The 19,916-nt window shown below is 46.9% G+C and overlaps 1 protein-coding gene across 1 annotated transcript; it reads right to left on the bottom strand.

The window, feature by feature from the left end:
- Window positions 1-3,491: 3,491 nt before the first annotated feature.
- On the bottom strand, window positions 3,492-17,101 carry ANKS4B (ankyrin repeat and sterile alpha motif domain containing 4B; the record flags this gene model as incomplete). The annotated part of the gene is made up of 2 exons (XM_079795722.1): window positions 16,925-17,101; window positions 3,492-4,551 (listed from the first exon to the last, which is right to left on the bottom strand). Exons 1-2 carry the CDS (start codon window positions 17,086-17,088, stop codon window positions 3,492-3,494), a joined length of 1,224 nt encoding a protein of 407 aa, XP_079651848.1. The 5' UTR covers window positions 17,089-17,101.
- Between the last annotated feature and the right edge of the window lie 2,815 nt (window positions 17,102-19,916).

Raw genomic sequence — 19,916 nt, 5'->3', positions numbered from 1 at the left:
CTCCTTCCCCGCCCGGCAACCACCAACCTGCTTTCCCGCCTTACGGACTCGCCCTCTGGGCTTTCATGTAAGTGGAAGCAGACATCACGGAGCCTTTGCTTCTTCCAGCTGAAGGCTGGGGAACAGCGTGGCTTCTGTGTTGGTGACCGGTGCTGGGGACCACAACTCCCCGCCGTAACCTGAGTGCGGCCACGACAAGGAATGGCGTTTGTTGATGGCGTAGTAAGAAGGACACAGGCCATGCTCGGCCACAGCTGCCCCTGCGCTCCAGGTGCCAGCAAGACGCCGGCTGGCTGATCCCCTCCGCTCGGGCTCCTGCAGGGCTGGCTCCGCCATCAGCAGGTCCCCGGGGGCCGGGCGGTGGCCGGCAGCACCTGCCTCAGTCGGTCCCTCCAGCAGCCCCAGCAGAGACGGGCTCTTCCTCAGCAGCTGAGTCCCAGAACTGAGGCGTGCAGGCCCATCGCTGTCACGTGCCCAGTCCGGAGCCTGGCACCGTGGCTGAGAGACGTGTGCCCGGCATGAGGCGGGCCTGGCCTCTCTGACAGGGAAGAGGGAACCCTTTACTTCGCTTCATTTGCTCCCTGACATGTAGGCTCCACGCTACTTCTGACTCTTCTGTTCATATATGTTGAGCCAGTGATCATCACAGACATAGCATTTAGCCTTTAGTTCAGGGAATGGTTGATAAGCCCATGGACTCGACCAGCTGGGCCACTGTAATTAAAGTAAAATGCAGCTGTTCAAAACACACACTTCCAATGGCCCTCCTGGCCTCACAGAGGCTGTTATTCACTGTGGTGACACACTGCCCCCTTTCTAACCCAGCACTTGGATGGGATTTTTATTGAAATCCATGTGTCCTTCAGAGCCATACCCTCCTATCTCATCCCAGAATCCACACGAAGGCCGAGGGGTAATCACGGTGAGAGCGTTCAGTTCTGGGCAAACACACGCCCCCTCCCCCGTATTTGCTGAGCCAATTGCTACCCCTCCTCCAGCAGGGCAGCACAGACAATCCCAACTAGAAAGGGTCACCTCGATGAAGCAGAACGAAATCGTACAGGCTGAGTTCCAGCAGCATTTCCACCGCCTGCCTTTCCCAGTTCTCTCAAGCACCGGGGCGTTCCACCCTCTGCCTTCATCCTGCGAGGGGCGAGGGGGTTCCAGCCCACGCTGCCTCCTGATTGCTAGACGTCAGCAGGCTTCATTAAGTTTACCTCTGAGGAGCGTGCGCAACGCACCACCGGGAAGCACCCTGTCTGTTAGCAGCAGCTCTCCCAGGTGGCCTCTGCTACCGCCCAGCAACAAGTCTCAGGCAGACCCGGGGACACGGAGACAGGGTCCGGCACCTGCAATACAAGCCTAACAGAGGCAGGCTCGGGTGCGAGTGCCTTCCAGGCGACCACTGCTTTTGTGCGCATTATGGAAAGCAAATACAACTTCAGCTTATTCCAGACCAACAAAATGCAGTATTTGTAAACTTCCCTTCGTACATTGTTATCTGTTTGAAGACTGACCCTCTCTGAATCCAGCCAACTGTCCATCAGACCCCTCCCTGTGCTTTCGTCCTCAGTGGTGCCTCCCGAAACACCCAGACCAAACTGGTGCATGAGCAGGAGGCATGCTGAAGAAACCACGGTTTCTGCCTTATACACGTAACGGATGGTGAATGTCACCGGATGTAAGTCTGGCTCTAAAAACTTGGCGAAGCTTCACTATTCAGTAAGGCTTTGGTTTGAATTTGAGCTTGCCACTCAAAAAATGTCCGAGCAATGTTGCCCACTTACATTACAGAAGCTGCGTGGACTCAGACATGCACCAACGGGGATGGGCAACAGGAAATGAAAGGGGCACGCAGTGAGCAAGAAAATGTAAAGTTTACTTTTACAATCAAATTTTCCTTACAAAGAACCTAGGTATCTTTCCTTTTAAGTTTCAGAGGGTAAGCACTCTTAGAAAAACCATCAAATAAGCCTGCCTTTGTCCCCTGTACATTTCTTTCCCCTCTTCCCACCCTCTTGCTCAGGCTCTCATAACAAAATACCACAGACGGGGCGGCTTAGACACAGAACTTGAGTTTCCTACAGCTCTGAAGGCTGGGAGTCCAGGACCCAGGTGCCGGCCGGCCTGGTTCCTCCTGAGGCCCCTCGTGCTGGGTCGCAGATGGCCGTCCTGTTGCTGTGCCCTCACGGGGCCTCTTCCCTGTGTGTGTGCACCCCTGGTGTCTCTTCTCCTTTTAAGGGCACCAGTCATATGGGACTGGGGCCCCACCCTATGACCCCATTTAACTTTAATCACCTCTTTGATGAAGGTCCTATCTCCAAATCCAGTCACATTGGCGGGTAGGGCATTAGTATATGAATTTGGGGGAAACACAGTTCAGTCCATAGCAGGTACCCTATATTCTATCTAGTTCTCTCTTCACTCTCCCTACCTGGCACCCTGTCTGGGTACTCAGGCAGAAGTATGTAGATCCACTTTCTTTACTTGCAAGCATGTAGACTTCTGTTAGAGCAGTGGTTCCCAACCTTTCTTTGGCCAGGCCCCACCTAAGCATCTCTAACATCCTGATGCCCTTCCCTCCCCCGCCCCCCCGTGACATAGAATTCTTATTATTCAAAAAGTGAACTCCTGTTCATGTGCAGGAAGCCTAAAAGGCCATGAACTTGGTCTAAACAAGCTTCCAAAGAACATGGCACCCATGAAAGAGAAAAATAAAAGAACGAAAGGACAGTTGAAGTGCTGAGGAAGAAATCACTAAGAAATTGTTTTAAAAAATAATATGATGTGATATAAAAAATAGCAAATACAGTTTCAAAACAAGTAATAGAGAACTAAAATGCATAAATATGTCACAAAATATATTTATATACTGTATATGAGGCCTCTAGAACCATAAGAACTACAAAAAATTCATGGTTAATAACTCATTCTCGAATTGCCCCCCTTACAAATCAAACTGAGCCCCCTGTGGGGTATGAGCTCCACTTTGGGAACCACTGTGTTAAAGGTTTAGACACATTTCAGTTGGGTGTCAGATCTCACACCAATGAAGGAACTTTGATCTCCGCCAGTAAACAAAGTAGAGCTAAGGACAGAACTGGAGTTAGAATCCCCAGGCCACGAGAATCAGAAAGTAAAAAGCAGTGTGATGAGAGTTGAAATCTTAAATCTAGAGTTGGAAAAGTAAAGTCTTTTTCTCTGCCATCCATTTAACCCTTTCCATATTCATAAATATTAAAAATAAAACTGAAGAGAAACGTCATTTTTTATTCCCAGGTCTCCTTGAGTTTCTCCCTGGTGGTTTATTTGTATAGGTATAGAGACTTTCTCAGAGTACAGTTTGGCCCTCAAACTTTTAGGTGTGCATCTCCAAAACCCCAGCACCATCCCCAGCTGTGGCGTTCAGTGGAGAGCAGGTACTGCCTGGGGTGCACCCAGTGGGCACTGCCTTGCCCCGCTGCGGCTCCCCCTGCTGGCCCAGCACGCCATCACAGGCTGGTGTCCACCAGTGGGCCAGGCTGCTGGAGCACTTGCTTCCTTCTGTTTATAGCATTCAGAACTTTCTTCCTGGGACCCAGCTGCATTTGTATGCTCTGAAGGTCTTCGTCGGAGCAAAGCAATAGAGCTTCTAGGTCAATCTGCTCTCTCATGAAAAACGGAAGGAACTGTTCCAGATGGTGGGACTGCAAGAACACTTCCAGGGGCGTAGCATCCACCACGTCTTCTTCCCACTCCACCACATCCTCATCCCAAGGCAAGGCATCTTCCCAGCTGCTTTCATCTCCCTCTTCGCCAGCCTCTGCTTCCTCAGGCTGTGCTGCTCCTTGTCGCTGAAACAGTTCACTGGACACTTTAAACCCCAGCTCTCTCTTGTCGTCTGACATGTCTTCAGGACTCACCATTCTGTTCCTTTTAAAAACAATAGTCCCTAGACCTGGACGGCTGAGAATGGATTCGTGTTGGGCACAGCTGTCCTCTGCTGAGAGCTTCTCTCTGGACTCCCCTGAGAATGTGTCTTCCTCCTCCTCGCTGAACACTTGCATCACATTCCTCTGCCCGTTTGGGCACCCCTGCCCTCCCTGCTCCGCCGTACCTTTATTCTTCTTGAACTGAATCTTGAAGGTGCCTTTAATGCTCTTAGACAGTGACCCAAACGTGCCGGGAGCAGAAGAATTGGGAAGGGAAGACCTAGAGAGCGTGCCTGCTTCCTGCTTTGTGTAGGTGCGGGCCATCTTGTTCTGGTGCTTCTGCTGCAGCCTCTCGCACTCTCTGACCTGCCGCCTGGCATTCTTCTGAGCCTGCTCCTTCAGCCGGGCGACCTTCTTGGGGTTCATGATGTTCTGGGCAGTGGCTGCCGTATCCAGGAGAGCAACACACTCATTCTGCTCTCTGCCGGCAGCGGCATCCAGTGGAGACTGAAAGTCGTTGTCCAAGGCAAAGATGTTGGCACCAAAGTTGATCAGGAACGAGACGCAGTGGGCATGACCATTGGAGGCTGCGTAATGTAGAGGAGTATTTCCCCAGATGTCGCATCTATCAGGGTCCCCTCTAGAAGAGAAAATATCAAAAATACAGCTCATTGTTTTCTCTGAATATAAGGTCCAAATAAATAAACAAATGAATAACAGTACCTGTTAATCCTGCCTTGGCATTGTTACAAGGTAACTACTGAAAGTCTAGGTATGTCACGTCCGGACATCGCGTGGCCAGAAACAGAAAGAGCCCATTTCTACCCTGGGTCTCATTCATTTTAAGCAAGAAAATATTTCCAAAACATTCCCTCAAAAAGCAGCTTTCGTGTCTCATTGGCCGGAATTGGTTCACATGCCTAATCAGAGGGAAAGTGAGCTGCGACATGTAACTTAGATTAATTAAGATTTCCCCAGCAAATGTTTCACAACTGGCTCACCCAGGAAACAATCAAAGCCCTGATTTATGATGTGTGCCAATTTACGTGGTGTAAACACAACCCCATAGTGAGTTTCAAGCTACTTATGCAACATTCCTGGACATGGAATTGGGAGGATGTGCAATAACACACCATTATATGTTATTCCCATCATATAGATAGAATAGGCATGTATAATCTTAAGAGAAGAAATAATAGTAAAATAATTAGGAAATAAATCATTTTTAGTACTTCTAAATATAATTCTTTAAATTATGGGTTTATATAATTTTATTAATAATGTTTGTGTTTTACTGTCAAACTTCCCAGAAATTGAGCAGTCATCTTTCATGAGCTACTAGGGCGGTTTCCAGCACTCCACTCCCACCCTCCCCTGAGTCCACAGAGCAAAGCAAAGCAGCCATTATCCACAGGAACATGTCCACCGAGCCCTCCGCTGCTTCCATGCGATTACAGTGTCACACATGTGAGGAGTTCTGCGGTGGTTTACGGTGGAATTGGGGGCACTAGTAGATGATATTCAGGCCAGAGACCCATTCCTGGTACAGAGACGGCCATGGTAGGTGCTCATTGAAGATCTGTGACGTCGATGCATGCCTACTGAAGTCCTGCACCCGGTTCCCCCACCCCACCCCCGGGCTTGAGGTACAAACAGGCACAAATGGAAAGTAAAGTGATCCCTATTGTTGCCCATGGCCCTGGCCCCACATCACGCGGAGAATTCTGATAATACAGGGCCTCAGGGCCCAGCCCAGACTTCCTAAATGATAATCGGGATCCCCTGATTGCCAGCTCACTGCCGGGCTGAGAAGAGCTGTACCAGTTAATGTGGCCTAACCAGACTCCACCAATTTCATGAGTCAGATTCCTAGCTTCCCTGTGGAAACCCTGGCCTCTTCATGCCTTTCAATTACAAGCTCTTATACATTCACTGCCCCGCCCACTGCCCCCCAACAACCAACCCGATCTTCCTCTTGGAGCAGGAAGCTGAGGATATTACAGAGGAGTGAAACAAGACCAAGAGCCGGCGAAGGAGCCGCCAGCACCACACAGCCATGCTCACACCTCAGCTTTCTGCATTCCCAGTGATGGCTCCACTGCTTGAGGACTCAGTTTCCCCATCTGCAACCTGAGGACAGTATGACCTGCTCACAGCATCCTGTGTGAGTAAGTTAATGTCCAATCGTTAGAGAAGCGCTTGGCGCACAGTGAGCCTTCAATGAACATCACCCATTACCATTTCCCTTGTCTCAGAACTCCTGACCCCGATTCGGCATAGCTTCCCCTCACCATCCGGCAGCCTCCTGCAGCCCACGCACAGACGTACCGCTTTGTCAGAGGTTTATGCCCTGCCTCCCTAGGTAGATAACATACCTCAGAGGGCAAAGCCTGCGGCCCTCTTTGTTTCTTCCTTTTTTTCAATCCTCACCCAAGGATATGGTTTTATTGATTTACTAGGGGCCCGGTGCACGAAATTCGTGCACTGGGTGTGGGGGGGGGTTCTCCTCAGCCCAGCCTGCCCCCTCTCACATACTGGGAGCCCTCAGAGGATGTCCTACTGATGGCTTAGGCCCGCTACCCCTAAGGAGCGGGTCTAAGACGCAGTCTGGCCTCCTTTTGTGAGAGACAACCGGGCTGGTCAGGGGAAGGCACCAGCCCCATCACCCTGCTGCTGGAGCCACTGCTAGTCACCACAGCCACCAAGGTGTTTTCATCAACACGGACTCCAGTCCCTTCACCAGGAAAAAATGACAACTTTCTTTAGGCATTTTCAAGATGTGTCTTTCATAGACTATGACATTTCTTTCTTTCTTTTTTTTTTATCCTCACCTGAGTATATGTTTCCATTGACTTTTAGAGAATGTGAAGGAGAAAGGGAAAGACAGAAACATCAAAGTGAGAGGAATACTTAGATTGCTTGCCTCCTTCCTGAGCCCTGACCTGGGCCCCAGCCAGGGAGGAGCCTGCAACTTAGGTACATGCCCTTGATCAGAATCTAACCTGGACTCTGCGGTTGGCAAACCTAGGCATTATCCACTGAGCCAAACCGTGTAGGGCAGGTTATGATATTTCTTAGCCCTCCAGCAGCGGACCTTCGTTTTTTTCTCCAGAAGTGTGGTGGAAAAGACCTAGATCACCTTTTTGGATTCTTATACCCAAGTTACTAAGAATATTACCAGTGGCATACAGGGAGCTTAGCCAATGAGCGGTCAGAAAAGGTGTTTCCTCTGTAGTTCACACCTATCTCCTGTGATCTCCAGCTCCGCCCCTGCCAAGGCCTAAAGCCTCCAGCCCTTGGCAGGGGACCCCCGGCTGGCTCCGATTGCCTGCAGGGGACCCCAGCTGGCTCTATCGCCCGGCTCCACCCACGGCCAAGGCTGCAAGCCTCTGGCTGAGGCTTGGGCCCTGGGCAGGGACCCCCAGCTGGCTCCCATCGCCACAGGGGACCCCAGCTGGCTCCGCTGGCCCAGCTCCACCCGCAGCCAAGGCCTAAAGCCTCTGTTTGAGGCTCGGGCCCTGGGCAGGGACCCCAGCTGGCTCTATCGCCCGGCTCCACCCACGGCCAAGGCTGCAAGCCTCTGGCCGAGACTTGGGCTCTGGGCAGGGACCCCCAGGTGGCTCTGATCGCCCGCAGGGGACCCCAGCTGGCTCCTATTGCCTGCAGGGGACCCCCAACTGGCTCTGATCGCCTGTGGGGGACCCCAGCTGGCTCCGATCTTCCCCTCTGATCTTCGCCTCCAATCGCCCAGTTCCAACCATGGCCACTCTCCGAGGCTGCAGCCAACTTGGTTGGGTGTATTTGCATATTCGCTTTCTGATTGGCTGGTGGGCGTGGCTGGTGGGCGTGGCTTGTGAATGTAGCAGAGTGATGATTTGCATATTACTGTTTTATTAGATAGGATTTTATTGGCTTTTTAAATTCTTTTTAATTAAAAAAATTTTATCACCATTTATTCCTTCTATGCCCTCTTCCACTTCCACCTACCCTCCTCTCATTCCACAATCACCTCTTTCTCTCTTTTTTTTCACTTTTGCTCAATACTTCTACCCCCCAGCACTCCTAACCCTAACCCTAACCCTAACCCTCACCTCCGCCCCCGCCCCCCCCCCCCCCCCCCCCCCCCGCACCGGGCTGTCTGCCTGCTCTCTATCTATGAGTCTGTCTCTATTTTGCTTGGTAGTTCAGCTTGTTCATTAAATTCCACATACAAGTGAGATCATATGGTATTTGTCTTTCTCTGACTGACTTATTTCACCTACATTAATGTTTTTCATCTGTGCTGTTGCAAAAGATAAAATTTTCTTCCTTTTTACAGCAGAGTAGTGGAGAGAGAGAGAGAAAGAGAGAGAGAGAGAGAGAGAGAGAGAGAGAGAGAGAGAGAGAGAGGCATCAATGTGAGAACTGAAAGAGGATCAAACCTGCAAGCGAGGTGACAGGCCAGCAGAGGACACTTGGCTCAGATGGACTAGAAAGTCCCGAACGAGACAGTGGCCGAGCCTCATTTCATGGGACAGCTTGCGGCCACCCGACCCGGCACAACAGGAGGCAGCGGCACGGAGGGCCAGGCAGCAGGCCACCGGTGACAACGCGCCTGCAGCCGCAGCCTCACGGCCAGCACTAATGGGCTGAAGGACAACGAACTCCATCCAATCATACTGGAACACGTACATCCCCAGCCTCCATCCCTTGCAATTTTTGCACATAAAATTCAACCCCAAGGACAGCTGAGGCGGAGTCCTAACCTTCCCGGGTGTGGCTCCATCCCCATTCCCTCTAATGAACTCCCCTCTTGCTCGCTGCATCCACCTAATTCCTGAGCAGCTCCAATCTGACACTAGGAATGTGCTCTGACTGGGAATTGAACCCATGACCTTTTGGTGTGTGGGATGATGCTCCAACCCATTGAGCCACCTGGCCGGGGCAGGGCCTGTGTCTTTTTGTCCTTTGTGGCCTCTACATCTCCTGGCAGGAGTCTCAACCTCAACCTGAAGAGGCAGAGCGGGTGGTGTGAGGAGGGAACAGGCCAGCTTTGTCCTCCCAAGCTCTCTCTAGGAAGACGCAGGCCTGCGCTCCGCTGTGGCTGAGTGCTACTTGGAAACAGCAGGCACAGTATTGCCAGAACTTCCAGTGTTCAAGCCAGAAATCCAGGATTTCATGAGAAACTTTTTGATTTTTAAATGTTGGCTCAAATAAAAAAGGAAAAGACAATGAAGTCCAAATAAAACGATCTCTGGGCTAGAGCCAGCCCGTAAGCTGGCGGCTGGCAGCCTCCTGAGCAGAGAGCCACGGGAGCAGGCGCGCACGGGTGACATTACCGCCGCAGGTGGGGAACCCCGAGTTTTCTTACACGTGAGCAGAGTGCACGGAGCTGTTCAAAGAGGAGGGACGGAACTATGAGATGACACAGTTGAGCTGGGTGGCTGCTTTCCAGGGGCAGGGGCTCTGGGCACAGCCTGAGTTACTTGTCTTGGACCCGTGGTTGGCAAACTGCGGCTCGCGAGCCACATGTGGCTCTTTGGCCCCTTGAGTGTGGCTCTTCCACAAAATACCACGGCCTGGGCGAGTCTATTTGGAAGAAGTGGCGATAGAAGAAGTTTAAGTTTAAAAAACCTGGATCTCAAAAGGAATTTCAATCGTTGTACTGTTGATATTTGGCTCTGTTGGCTAATGAGTTTGCCGACCACTGTCTTGGACCAAAGGAAACCTCTCAAGGGCAGCACAGTTATTTACTTTAACCAAACACCACATTTAAAAGACAAAAAAAGAGAGGTGGTAAAACGCTGAAGACATTACTATAAATATAACAAAAGCATACTGAGGAATTTGTCTGAAATTAGTCTTGGGATTGGGTAAATTATAAAAGAAATTATTGAGAGGAGGAGCTGTGGTGGGATGTTAAAGGGTATTAAGAAGCTTGGGTTAGCCCCAGCCGGTTTGGCTCAGGGGTTGGAGTTTCTGTCTGCGGATTGGTGGGTCTCGGATTCAATTCTGGTCAAGGGCACGTACTTCCTTGTTTACAGCCTCAATTCCAGCTGGGGCGTGTGTGGGAGACAACCAATTGATGTGTCACACCAGTGTTCTTCTCTCTCTGTCTCCCCTCCCCCTTTCCACTCTCCCTAAAAATCAATGGGAAAAAATATCCTCTGGTGAGGATTAACAAAACAAAACAAAAAAAGAAGCTTGAGTTAAATCTACACACTTCAAGCCACAGAGTAGTGGAATTTTTTATCTCAAGGGATCTTAAATGATCCTCTCAAGATAGGAGGAGTAACATGGAGAAAACCTGAGGTGATAGCAAAGATGGGTCTTCTGCCCCAGCCGGTTTGGCTCAGTGGACAGAGTGTCGGCCTGCAGACTAAAGGGTCCTAGGTTCGATTGTGGCCAAGGGCACATGCCCGGGTAGGGGGCATGCAGGAGGCAGCCATCCATGATTCTCTCTCATCATTGACGTTTCTATCTTTCTATCTCTCTCCCTTCCTCTCTGGAATCAATAATTTTTTTTAAAATGGGTCTTCTGTTAAGAATATTTTGAATGCAAAATTCCAAGTTTACAGAGGAAGCTGTCAGTAAAATGACTCATGTCCCGGTGCATTCGGGTATGTCCACTTGAAGAAATTCTACTGATGAACAACTTTCCAAATGGATGTGCAACTTAGAGCAAAATATTTTCTAGTGACAGGTTTCCTGAGGTCTTCAAAACTCAGTCTTTGTCGTTCAACCCTGGGTGTCTTTTATATTTCTCAATGGAATCATAATACACGTCCATCCAGGTATTCACAAACTGGTCCCACCTCAGTGAGTCCAATACTGATATTATATGGTTTCCTGGGGATACATTTAGTCATGTTGATTTTTTTCCTATCTCCCCTTTTTTTCTAAAAGAGAAACTCACCAAAAAGATTTTTAAATAACCATATTTTGCCCTTGCATTTTGGTCAATCAGTACATTAGGGCGATACTTTTTACAGCTGGATTGCTCCTATTGTCACTAAATAGGCAATTTGCTTATATTAAATTACTATGAACATCTGTTCCATTTCAATTTCCCTTTTGGAAGTTGGTTTGACTTTGTGTGAATTTCTTTCTCAGAAAAAAAAAATAATTCTTTCAAAGATGTTTTTCCACATAAGAAGGAATATTAAGACTCACTAATAATCAAAGAAATTCCAATGAAAACAATACCCATCCTGTATGTGCCTGTCAGATAGGCAGCGATTAAGAATAGCAGTCCCGCTGGGCAGGAGGTGGGGACGGACGAAGCTGGAGGACACATAAAGGCCGTGTTCCGGCCCAGCATGTGCACAGCCTCCAGCACAGGGCATGCTCTTCAATCAACAAGCTGCCTCTGGGAATCCATCCTAAGGAAATACCACATCCTCGTGCAAAGATGAACGTCAAGGATGTTTGTTCTAAATTATCTATAACAAAGACTGGATTTAAACTAAACATCGTGAACAAGACACTGATTAACCAAATTATGAGGAAATCATAAAACAAGCACCAGGTAGCCATTAAAAATAGGCAGGATCTCGACTCTTTAAGTGCAAGTGGTCCATGATGTATCGCCAAATAATTAGAAGCAGGTTTTAGAAGAGTTTGTATAATATGATTGCCCTCTTCATGGGGTAAGTATACGAGTGTGAGCTTGTTCTCACAGGGAAAGTCTGGGAGGACATACACTTAAATGTTGATGACTGTGAGGATTGATGTGGTTTTTATTTTATTAAATGTATCTTTCCAATAGAATATGAAATGTTACAATAAGTAGTCTTCCTTTAAAAATCAGAGAGGAAGGAAACGTTTCCATTTTAGAAAATGAAATAAAATTTTAAAAAGTTCATGAACATTTTAAAAACAAAATAGCATTTTGTGTAATTGGGACCATCTTTCCTGTATAGAATGACAAGTGTAATTATTACTTGCCATCATTAAATTTAACAAAGAAAGAAAAACAGTTTTTTAACAAAGGCAGAGTTTATAGTCACCTCATGGTCTAAGGTCTCAATTGGGTAGTGACAGATAAACACTGAAATCATCAGACTGGAATAGACCTCAGTGACTGATTAACTTCTAAATTCAATTTTTAATTGGTTTCCCTTTTTAGCCCCCTTAAATCTAATTGGCAATTGGATCTCACACAGATTCCTGAAGATTGGCTATGGTCAAAATGGGAGGTGACTTAGGAAAACCCTCAAAAAACATTTTTTTCAGCCTATACCAGGCCAACTCAACACAACCAGTCTTAAATGCTTCTGGGAAAAGGAAACAAAATCTGAGATATGCTAGAACCGATCCGAAGACAAGAGTTGAGAAGGAAGGACTAGGAGGAGTAGGGTCAGGAGAATTTGTTTGCCCACAGTGTTTAATACATACAACTTAATGGACTGGATTTTGAGATTACATCGAGAGAAATTACCTTGTCAAATAAATGGGGAAAGGGTGAACTATATGCAAATTGTGTTGGGATAAATGATTAACTACTTGGGAAAGGTATAGTGAGATCAAAACCTCAAGCCTTAAATCAAAATAAAGAATATATGAATTAAGTATTCAAAATAAATACTTCACAAAATAAATAAAATGTAAAAACTGCTAAAATATATTTTCATTTATATTTAAAATATTTGTTGTAAAAATGTGAATTATGAATTGTGAAAATATTTGTAGCATAATGACAAAAGACTGGTATTATAACTTTAAAAATAATTTTTTATGAATCAATGAGAAATGTTAAAGACCTCAATAAAAACATGGGACAGGCCCCAGCTGGGCTTGCAGGCTCCCTCCCCGCCCTGGTAGGGGCTCATGCAGGAGGCAACCAATCCATGTGTCCCTCATCACTCTCTCGATGTGTCTCTCTCACATCAATGTCTCTCTCTCTCTCTCTCTCTCTCTCTCTCTCTCTCTCTCTCTTTTTCTCTCTCCTTCCCTCCCTTTCACTCTCTCTGAAAAGTAATGGAAAAAATTGTTTAAAAAGTGGGAGAAGGTTATACACACACAGTTCACAAAAGTAGAAATATGGCCACTAAACATAAAAAAGAATTTTCAACTTCACTGTAACCAAAGAAGGGAGCATTAAAGCCACTGTGATATATCATTTTGGACCTACGATATTGACAAAAATGTGTACTTACTTTCTAAAGAATGATTAGTCAATATATACAAAAAAGCATTTAAATCTCACTTTGAAGAATTTATCCTCAAGAAAATGAGAGCAAAGATTTATGTACAAATGTACTCATCACAGCAGTGTTTAAATAATGGGAAACAGATTATTTATCCAAAAAAGAGACTTAGTAAGAAATATATTTACTACCTCGAATAACAAGTATCTGAAAATCTACACTAATAAAAGAGTAAGATGCAAATTGACCATACCTTCACGATGCCCACCAGCCAATCAGGAGTGAGTATGCAAATTAACCCAACAAAGATGGCGGGTTAATTTGCATATGCAGGTGCTGAGCAGCCAGGGGTGGGGCAGGATGCTTGCATCATCGCCATGGCGATGACACAGGCGTTTTGCACCGCCCCAGTGGCTCCGGGCCTCTGGGCAGTGTGGAAAGGCGGAAAGGCGGCCCCGGCCCGAGCAAAGGCGGTGCCTGCAGCCAGGGAAAGGAAGGCCCATTCTTGCACGAATCTTCGTGCATCAGGCCTTTAGTTAAATTATAAAAGAATATATAGTCACACAGAAAAATTGTCATTATATACTGAGGGTTAAAAAAATGATGCTACCAAAAATGTCTACTTAGATATCATTTTGTGTGTGTGAGTATAAATATAAACACATTTATATAATATCTATACATGTATATATGTACATATACTAGAAGCCCGGTACACGAAATTCGTGCACGGCGGGGGGTTGTCCCTCAGCCCAGCCTGTACCCTCTCCAATCTGGGACTCCTGGAGGGATGTCCGACTGCCCTGGGCAGTCGGACATCCCTCTCACAATTCAGGACTGCTGGCTCCCAACTGCTAGCCTGCCTGCCTTCCTGATTGCCCCTAACCACTTCTGCCTGCCAGCCTGATCACCCCCTAACCACTCCGCTGCCAGCCTGGTTGATGCTTAACTGCTCCCCTGCCAGCCTGTTTGCCCCCAACTTCCCTCCTCTGCCGGCCTGGTCACCCCTAACTTCCCTCTCCTGCAGGGTTGATCACCTCCAACTGCCCTCCCTTGCAAGCCTGGTCCCTTTCAACTGCCCTCCCTTGCAGGCCGGGTGCCTCCCAACTGCCCTCTCCTGCTGGCCATCTTGTGGTGGCCATCTTGTGTCCACATGGGGGCAGGATCTTTGACCACATGGGGGCAGCTATATTGTGTGTTGCAGTGATGACCAATCTGTATATTACTCTTTTATTAGATAGGATAGAGGCCTGGTGCATGGGTGGGGGCCAGCTGGTTTGCCCTGAAGGGTGTCCCGGATCAGGGTAGGGTTCCCTTGGGGCGTGGAGCGGCCTGAGCGAGGGGCCTTTGGTGGTTTGCAGGCGGGCCATGCCCCCTGGCAACCCAAGCAGAGGCCCTGGTATCTGGAACTTATTTTCCTTCTACAATTGAAACTTTGTAGCCTGGAGTGGAGCCAAGCCTGGGGCTCCCTCCAGGGCAGCAGCCATCTCTGTGGCGTTAATTCACCTTCTACAATTGAAACTTTGTAGCCTTAAGCGGGTGAGCCCGGCCAGGGTGTGCGGAAAGCTTTGCTTCCCCTGTTGCCGCCGGCAACCCTGGCCTGCTCTCTCAGGCTCCATTCTGCCGCCATTTGTTTGAATTTGTTTACCTTCTATAATTGAAACTTTGTAGCTTGAGTGGAAGCTTAGGCCTGCAACGGCTATGGAAAGCTTGGCTTCCTCTGTTACCTGGGAAACCTTGCTCTCTGTGGCTGTAGCCATCTTGGATTGGGGTTAATTTGCATACTCGCCCTGATTGGCTGGTGGGCGTGGCTTGGCTGGTGGGCGTGGCTTATGTAGCGGAGTGATGGTTAATTTGCATATTACCATTTTATTAGAGAGGATATATATACACACACTATATATATATATATATATATATATATATATATATATATATACACACACACACCATATATATATATATATATATACACACACACCATATATATATATAACATACAACTGTTAATAGCATGACATTATACAACATTTTTCTTTTATAATTTGTGTGCATATATATGGTTTATTTTCTAGGTTCAGCTTAAGTTACATTTGTCATAAATAAAGACCAGCAGAATAATAAGAGTAAGATAATGTTTAGGCATACCAAAGGGGAGAGACAGAGATAGAGAGGGAGGAGGAGGGAGGGAGGGAGGAAGGGAGAGAGAGAGAACCTAGGCATTGCCGTTGCCATTTAAATTGGACCTCAGAGGGGGCAAGGGCCTCCGCGGTTGAGAAGGAGCTGCCATCGTGCGTTTGGAGCAGAGGGGGAACACTGAGTAGAGGAGAATGTTTGGGAGAGGGGAGAGCTGGCAGGGTGTTATGATCCGGAGAAGGCTGATTGACGGGGGTGGGGCAGGGTGTCATCAGCAGAAGGCACGGGAAAGCGCCATTCCACTGACTTCCTCAATCAGTTCTCAACTCAGAAACTCTGTCCACTGCCTTCTTTTCTTCTAACTTTTCCTAAAGTGCCCCCGCTTCAATAGAGGGTGCCGACACTCCCAAGATGTTGAAGCCAGAACCCGGGGCCTTGATCCTCCTGCTCCTTTATCCACCTGCCCCAACATCCAGTCAATCATACTGAGTTGTGCATCCAAACTGCCATCAAACCCATCCATATCTCCCATTAGCACTGCCCTACCCTTGCTCATCTCTCCTCTAGACCATTAAGAGCGGCCAGGCTCTCTCTCATGGCTGCACAGCTGCTTGAGCACATCTGGCAAACACAAATCTACCCGGCGGCGGCCCTGTGCAGACCCATGGCAATGCTGCCCGTGCCCCGTCACAGTTTGCAAGGCTCTTGTGATCTGGTCTTGTCTCTTACAATTGGCGCCTCTCCCTCAAACCATGACCAGCCATACTCAACTTCTTCAGTTCCGAGACTGCACAGTGCTCTCACGTGGAAACACTCTTCCTTCCACCTTCATCTGGCCAACTCCTTCTCATCCTTCAAATTCCCACTGAAATGCTCCGAAAAGCCTTTGCTCACCCCCTTTGTAGCACATACATGACTTAATTTCTGTCTTCCTCTCTTAAATCCGATCACCATGAGGACAGTATGTGTCTCTTGTTGACTGCAGCATCCCCAGCAGCTAGCAGAATGGCTGACACAAACCTGATGTGTATAAATAAACATGTGTTGAATTGAAATAAACTCACTGGGCTCCTTTGTTTATACTTTTTTCTTTTTTTACCCCTCTGGGTTATAATTGCCAACACGGCCTGGCCCCTCTGTTAACACGCAGAAGAAAAAAGCTAGCTGGCTCCTGAGCTAGAATTTGTAGGAGGCGGGAGGGGGTGTGCTTGTATGTGTCTGACTGCCAGAGAGGTAATGAAGGTAAGACAGACTTAAGGTCCCTTATACAGCTTGTAAAGTCAGCAACTTCATCTAAGAATCATGGACCCGCCCTGGGATTAAGAGTTAACAGAAGGCTATGGGATTTTAATGGCATAGATAATAAAATAAAATGACATCATTGTTTCCAGTCAGGGTTGACATCTTAAAACCAAGTAAAACAGTGATCTCTTTTTTAAAGGGGCAACCATTTATGTTATGGACAACATTCTTTAAGGCACAGAATTAAAATATCCTCCCCATGGGGGTGATAACATACCATAGAGTTCAGGGTTTCTTCCCTCATGCGCTCACAGAGGACAAGCCAGCCCCCGTTGCCAGTTCTCTGAGCAAAGAGAGCATCTCTAGGCAATGTTCCCCCTTTCTCCAAAAAGACAATTATTTAGTCTAGAAAGAGGGTAAAGTATTTTCACTGAATTCCCTGCTCGTGCTGCTGGTCTGCCAGATCCTACGCAAACAGTTTCCGGGGGAAGTTGAGGTTGCGCTCACCCTCTGCTGCAGATTATCTCCAAGGCTTCCAGGTTCCCGTGGTAGGCGGCCAGGAGTGTGGGCGTCATGCCATCCTCGTCAGAGAGGTTCAGATCTCTCCTGGTGGCCTCCTTCAGGAGCTCCAGGTAGCTGTCACTAGCCGCTTGGTGGTAGCGAGAGGACATGTTTCCTGCTCACCAGTGCTTGGCCAGGTGTCCGCTCCAGGCAGAGCAGGATGCTGGTGGAGCAGCCTTCCTCCAGAGCTGGTTAATCAGTGACGAGGAGAGTGTCACCCAGGGCAAAGCTCACTCCAGCCTCCCTCCTGGATGGCAGCCAGAAGCATGGATGGCACTGAACTTGGGCCCTTTCTTTCCGGAACGGCCATGACATTGAATGCGGAGGACTGCTGTGTTCATCTTGAGTGTTGTGGGGACACATTTAATTTTTGACTTTCCATGAACAAGTCTTGAATATACTATTGGTTATCTAGGCTACACAAGCTGTTGAATTTCTTTCCCAATTAGAACTGAATGGTTTTCCAGAACAACAAGACAGAAGCTTGGCTTCCACTTTGCTGGCATTGGTTTTTCTTGGGGTGGACGGGGTGTGTCAACCGCCACTAGTCTTTTCCCCTCTTTTCCTCTCTCTGAGCAACAGAACACACAGGACTCTGTTTTATAGGTAGGTTGAAGTCCACCCCAGTGAATTCATCTTCTTGGCCAGGACTGGCTCCACAGTGGATGGGACACCAGGTTAGACCACCCAGCTAACCGGTAGCTGCTATTAAAGCAGGAGAGGCCAAAATTTTATAAACACAACAAGAAAGAGTTGAAAATGCCATTGCTTTGAGGGGAGGAAGAGAACCATTGGTGGGAGAGTCTCTTCAAGTGTTGCCCCTGGTGTATTGTTAACCCTGTTTTCCTCTGGGCCATTGGCAAAAAGAAGTGGTATCTGGGCAGAAGGGCCTCTCAAAGTGAAATAGTTAAATGCTTGAGGTGCCAGGTAACAAGTGGAGTTTCTAGATTGTAGGAAAGCAAAGAAGGAAATAAAGCCTACTGCTCTGAACCTGAGTGGCAGCCAGAGAGACACAGAGTCACTGGCAGGATGGTTCTGCAAAGTTATGCTAATATTACTGGGTTGTAGGGCAGGGGGTGGAGCGGGGGTGAGAGAGGGTTGGGGGGAGGGGGTGCAGGGTTGGTTCCAACAGGAAGTTTGATGAAGAACTTGACTTGCTAGATAAGCAAACAATTCTGGAGATGGTCATTGCCAACTAAGACTTATCCTCAAGTCTCCCCACTAGTGTGTGTGGGAGGTATTCTCTAACCTTCTGAGAGTGCAGCAGCAGACTGTTGAAACAGATTTAAATATTTATTTCCACAAGACCAATACTGTCAGAACATACAGTCAAAGCCATTGCCCCACAATTATCCAGATTCCGCACAAGAAGTTAGTGTCTACAATATATGCTAACACAAGTTAGTTATTTTCATTCATCTCTTCTTTCATTATCTTCCACCAATTTGCTTCCTTTGGACCTTGGGGAATAAAAAAATAGAGCAAATATTGAGTTGTTGCTCTCTCTATCTGCAAAATAAGCCATGGTCACACTCTTTTCCCAATTTGTTAAACCATATTTTATAGTTTGTAAAGATTTTTATCTCATTTCATCTTTACTACTGTAAGCTTAGGTGATGGTGATATGACTATGAGCAATATCCCCCAGTGTTATCCACAAGGAAATGGACTCAGATAGCTGGACTAACTTTCCCCAGATCATATGGACTCCAGATCTTCTAGCTCCAAGTTCAACCCTCTTTCTCACCCTCCCTCATCTTGAAGGGAGGATTTGCAAGTTTAAGATTTGTTTCTGTTTCCTCTTCTCCTTCCCCTCCCCATCCATCCATTTTTCTTTCAAGGAAGAAGTTTTCCCAAGAAAATGCCAAAAGGATGTCGGGATCTTTACCTTAAAAAAAAAAAAAGCTTGATGTTCTTAACATTTCACAGGAAAGTTAAAGTCTAAGTTGTAGTACATACTATTGGAATCAAGAAACTTCCTTCTCCTCCTTGTCCTGAATCTCCAATCCTTCTTCCTCGCCTCTATAATTGCTCGGTCCTCCTCTTTGTTTCCATCCTCATCCTTATTCTCCTTCTCATCATTATCATCATCACCATCATCATCGTCATGTGGTACCAGATTCCTTGTTTGATTGGTACTTAGCATTCTACTACAAATAATCTATCTTTGAGAAGCTCTCTCTGGTTATGATAATGTTCAATTTCAGCGTGCTTTAATGAATGCAATTGTACCTAAATTAAAGTGGCTCATGCAAAATTGAATTGAGGAACAACATAGTAATTTTTTTGGCTTAAACTATACCTTTCTCTCAAAGTACCCACAATTATGATTGGATGTTGCACTCTCTCTGGGATAAAAAAAATTCTTTTGCAGCTAAATAATGTTGCCCTCTAGGCCACTTCTACAGCTTCTATGGGTATTCTCATAGCAACCAGAAAAGGGAACAAACATGGACCCTCGGGGCCAGTTACTATTTTGAGGAAACTGCAGCTGAAAGCTTTGTACATGCTGAGCGTCCGCAAATAATTCATTTTGGAATAAAGACTTAGACAAAGAGAGATGAGGACTAAACAGTTACAGATTTTGAAAATAGAACTTTCTCACATCAATTCAGTGGACTATTATCCAAGTGTACTAAAGTTATTGTAATAATATAGAAAAAACTTATGATGGATTCAAGAGAAAAGATTCAATGCAAAATGGTATATATTTGATGAGGAGGACTATAGCACAAGAGAATGCATGGGTTATTTGATCAGTTGTGTAGGATGATGGGTTCTAATTTTATTGTAGTGTCTTTAGAGAACATGGTCTGCATGAAGCCTAGTATCTGGTACTTGTTGAGACTTCACTGGTTTTATTAGGTGGGCAATTTTTATAAATATTCTCTATGTGCTTGAAAGGAACATTTTTTATGGAATGCAGAGTTTTATATTG

The sequence above is a fragment of the Cnephaeus nilssonii genome (genome assembly GCF_951640355.1).
Source record: "Cnephaeus nilssonii genome assembly, chromosome: 2".
In the NCBI taxonomy this organism is placed as follows: Eukaryota; Metazoa; Chordata; class Mammalia; order Chiroptera; family Vespertilionidae; genus Cnephaeus; species Cnephaeus nilssonii.
This window is presented reverse-complemented; position numbering and strand designations above follow the sequence as displayed.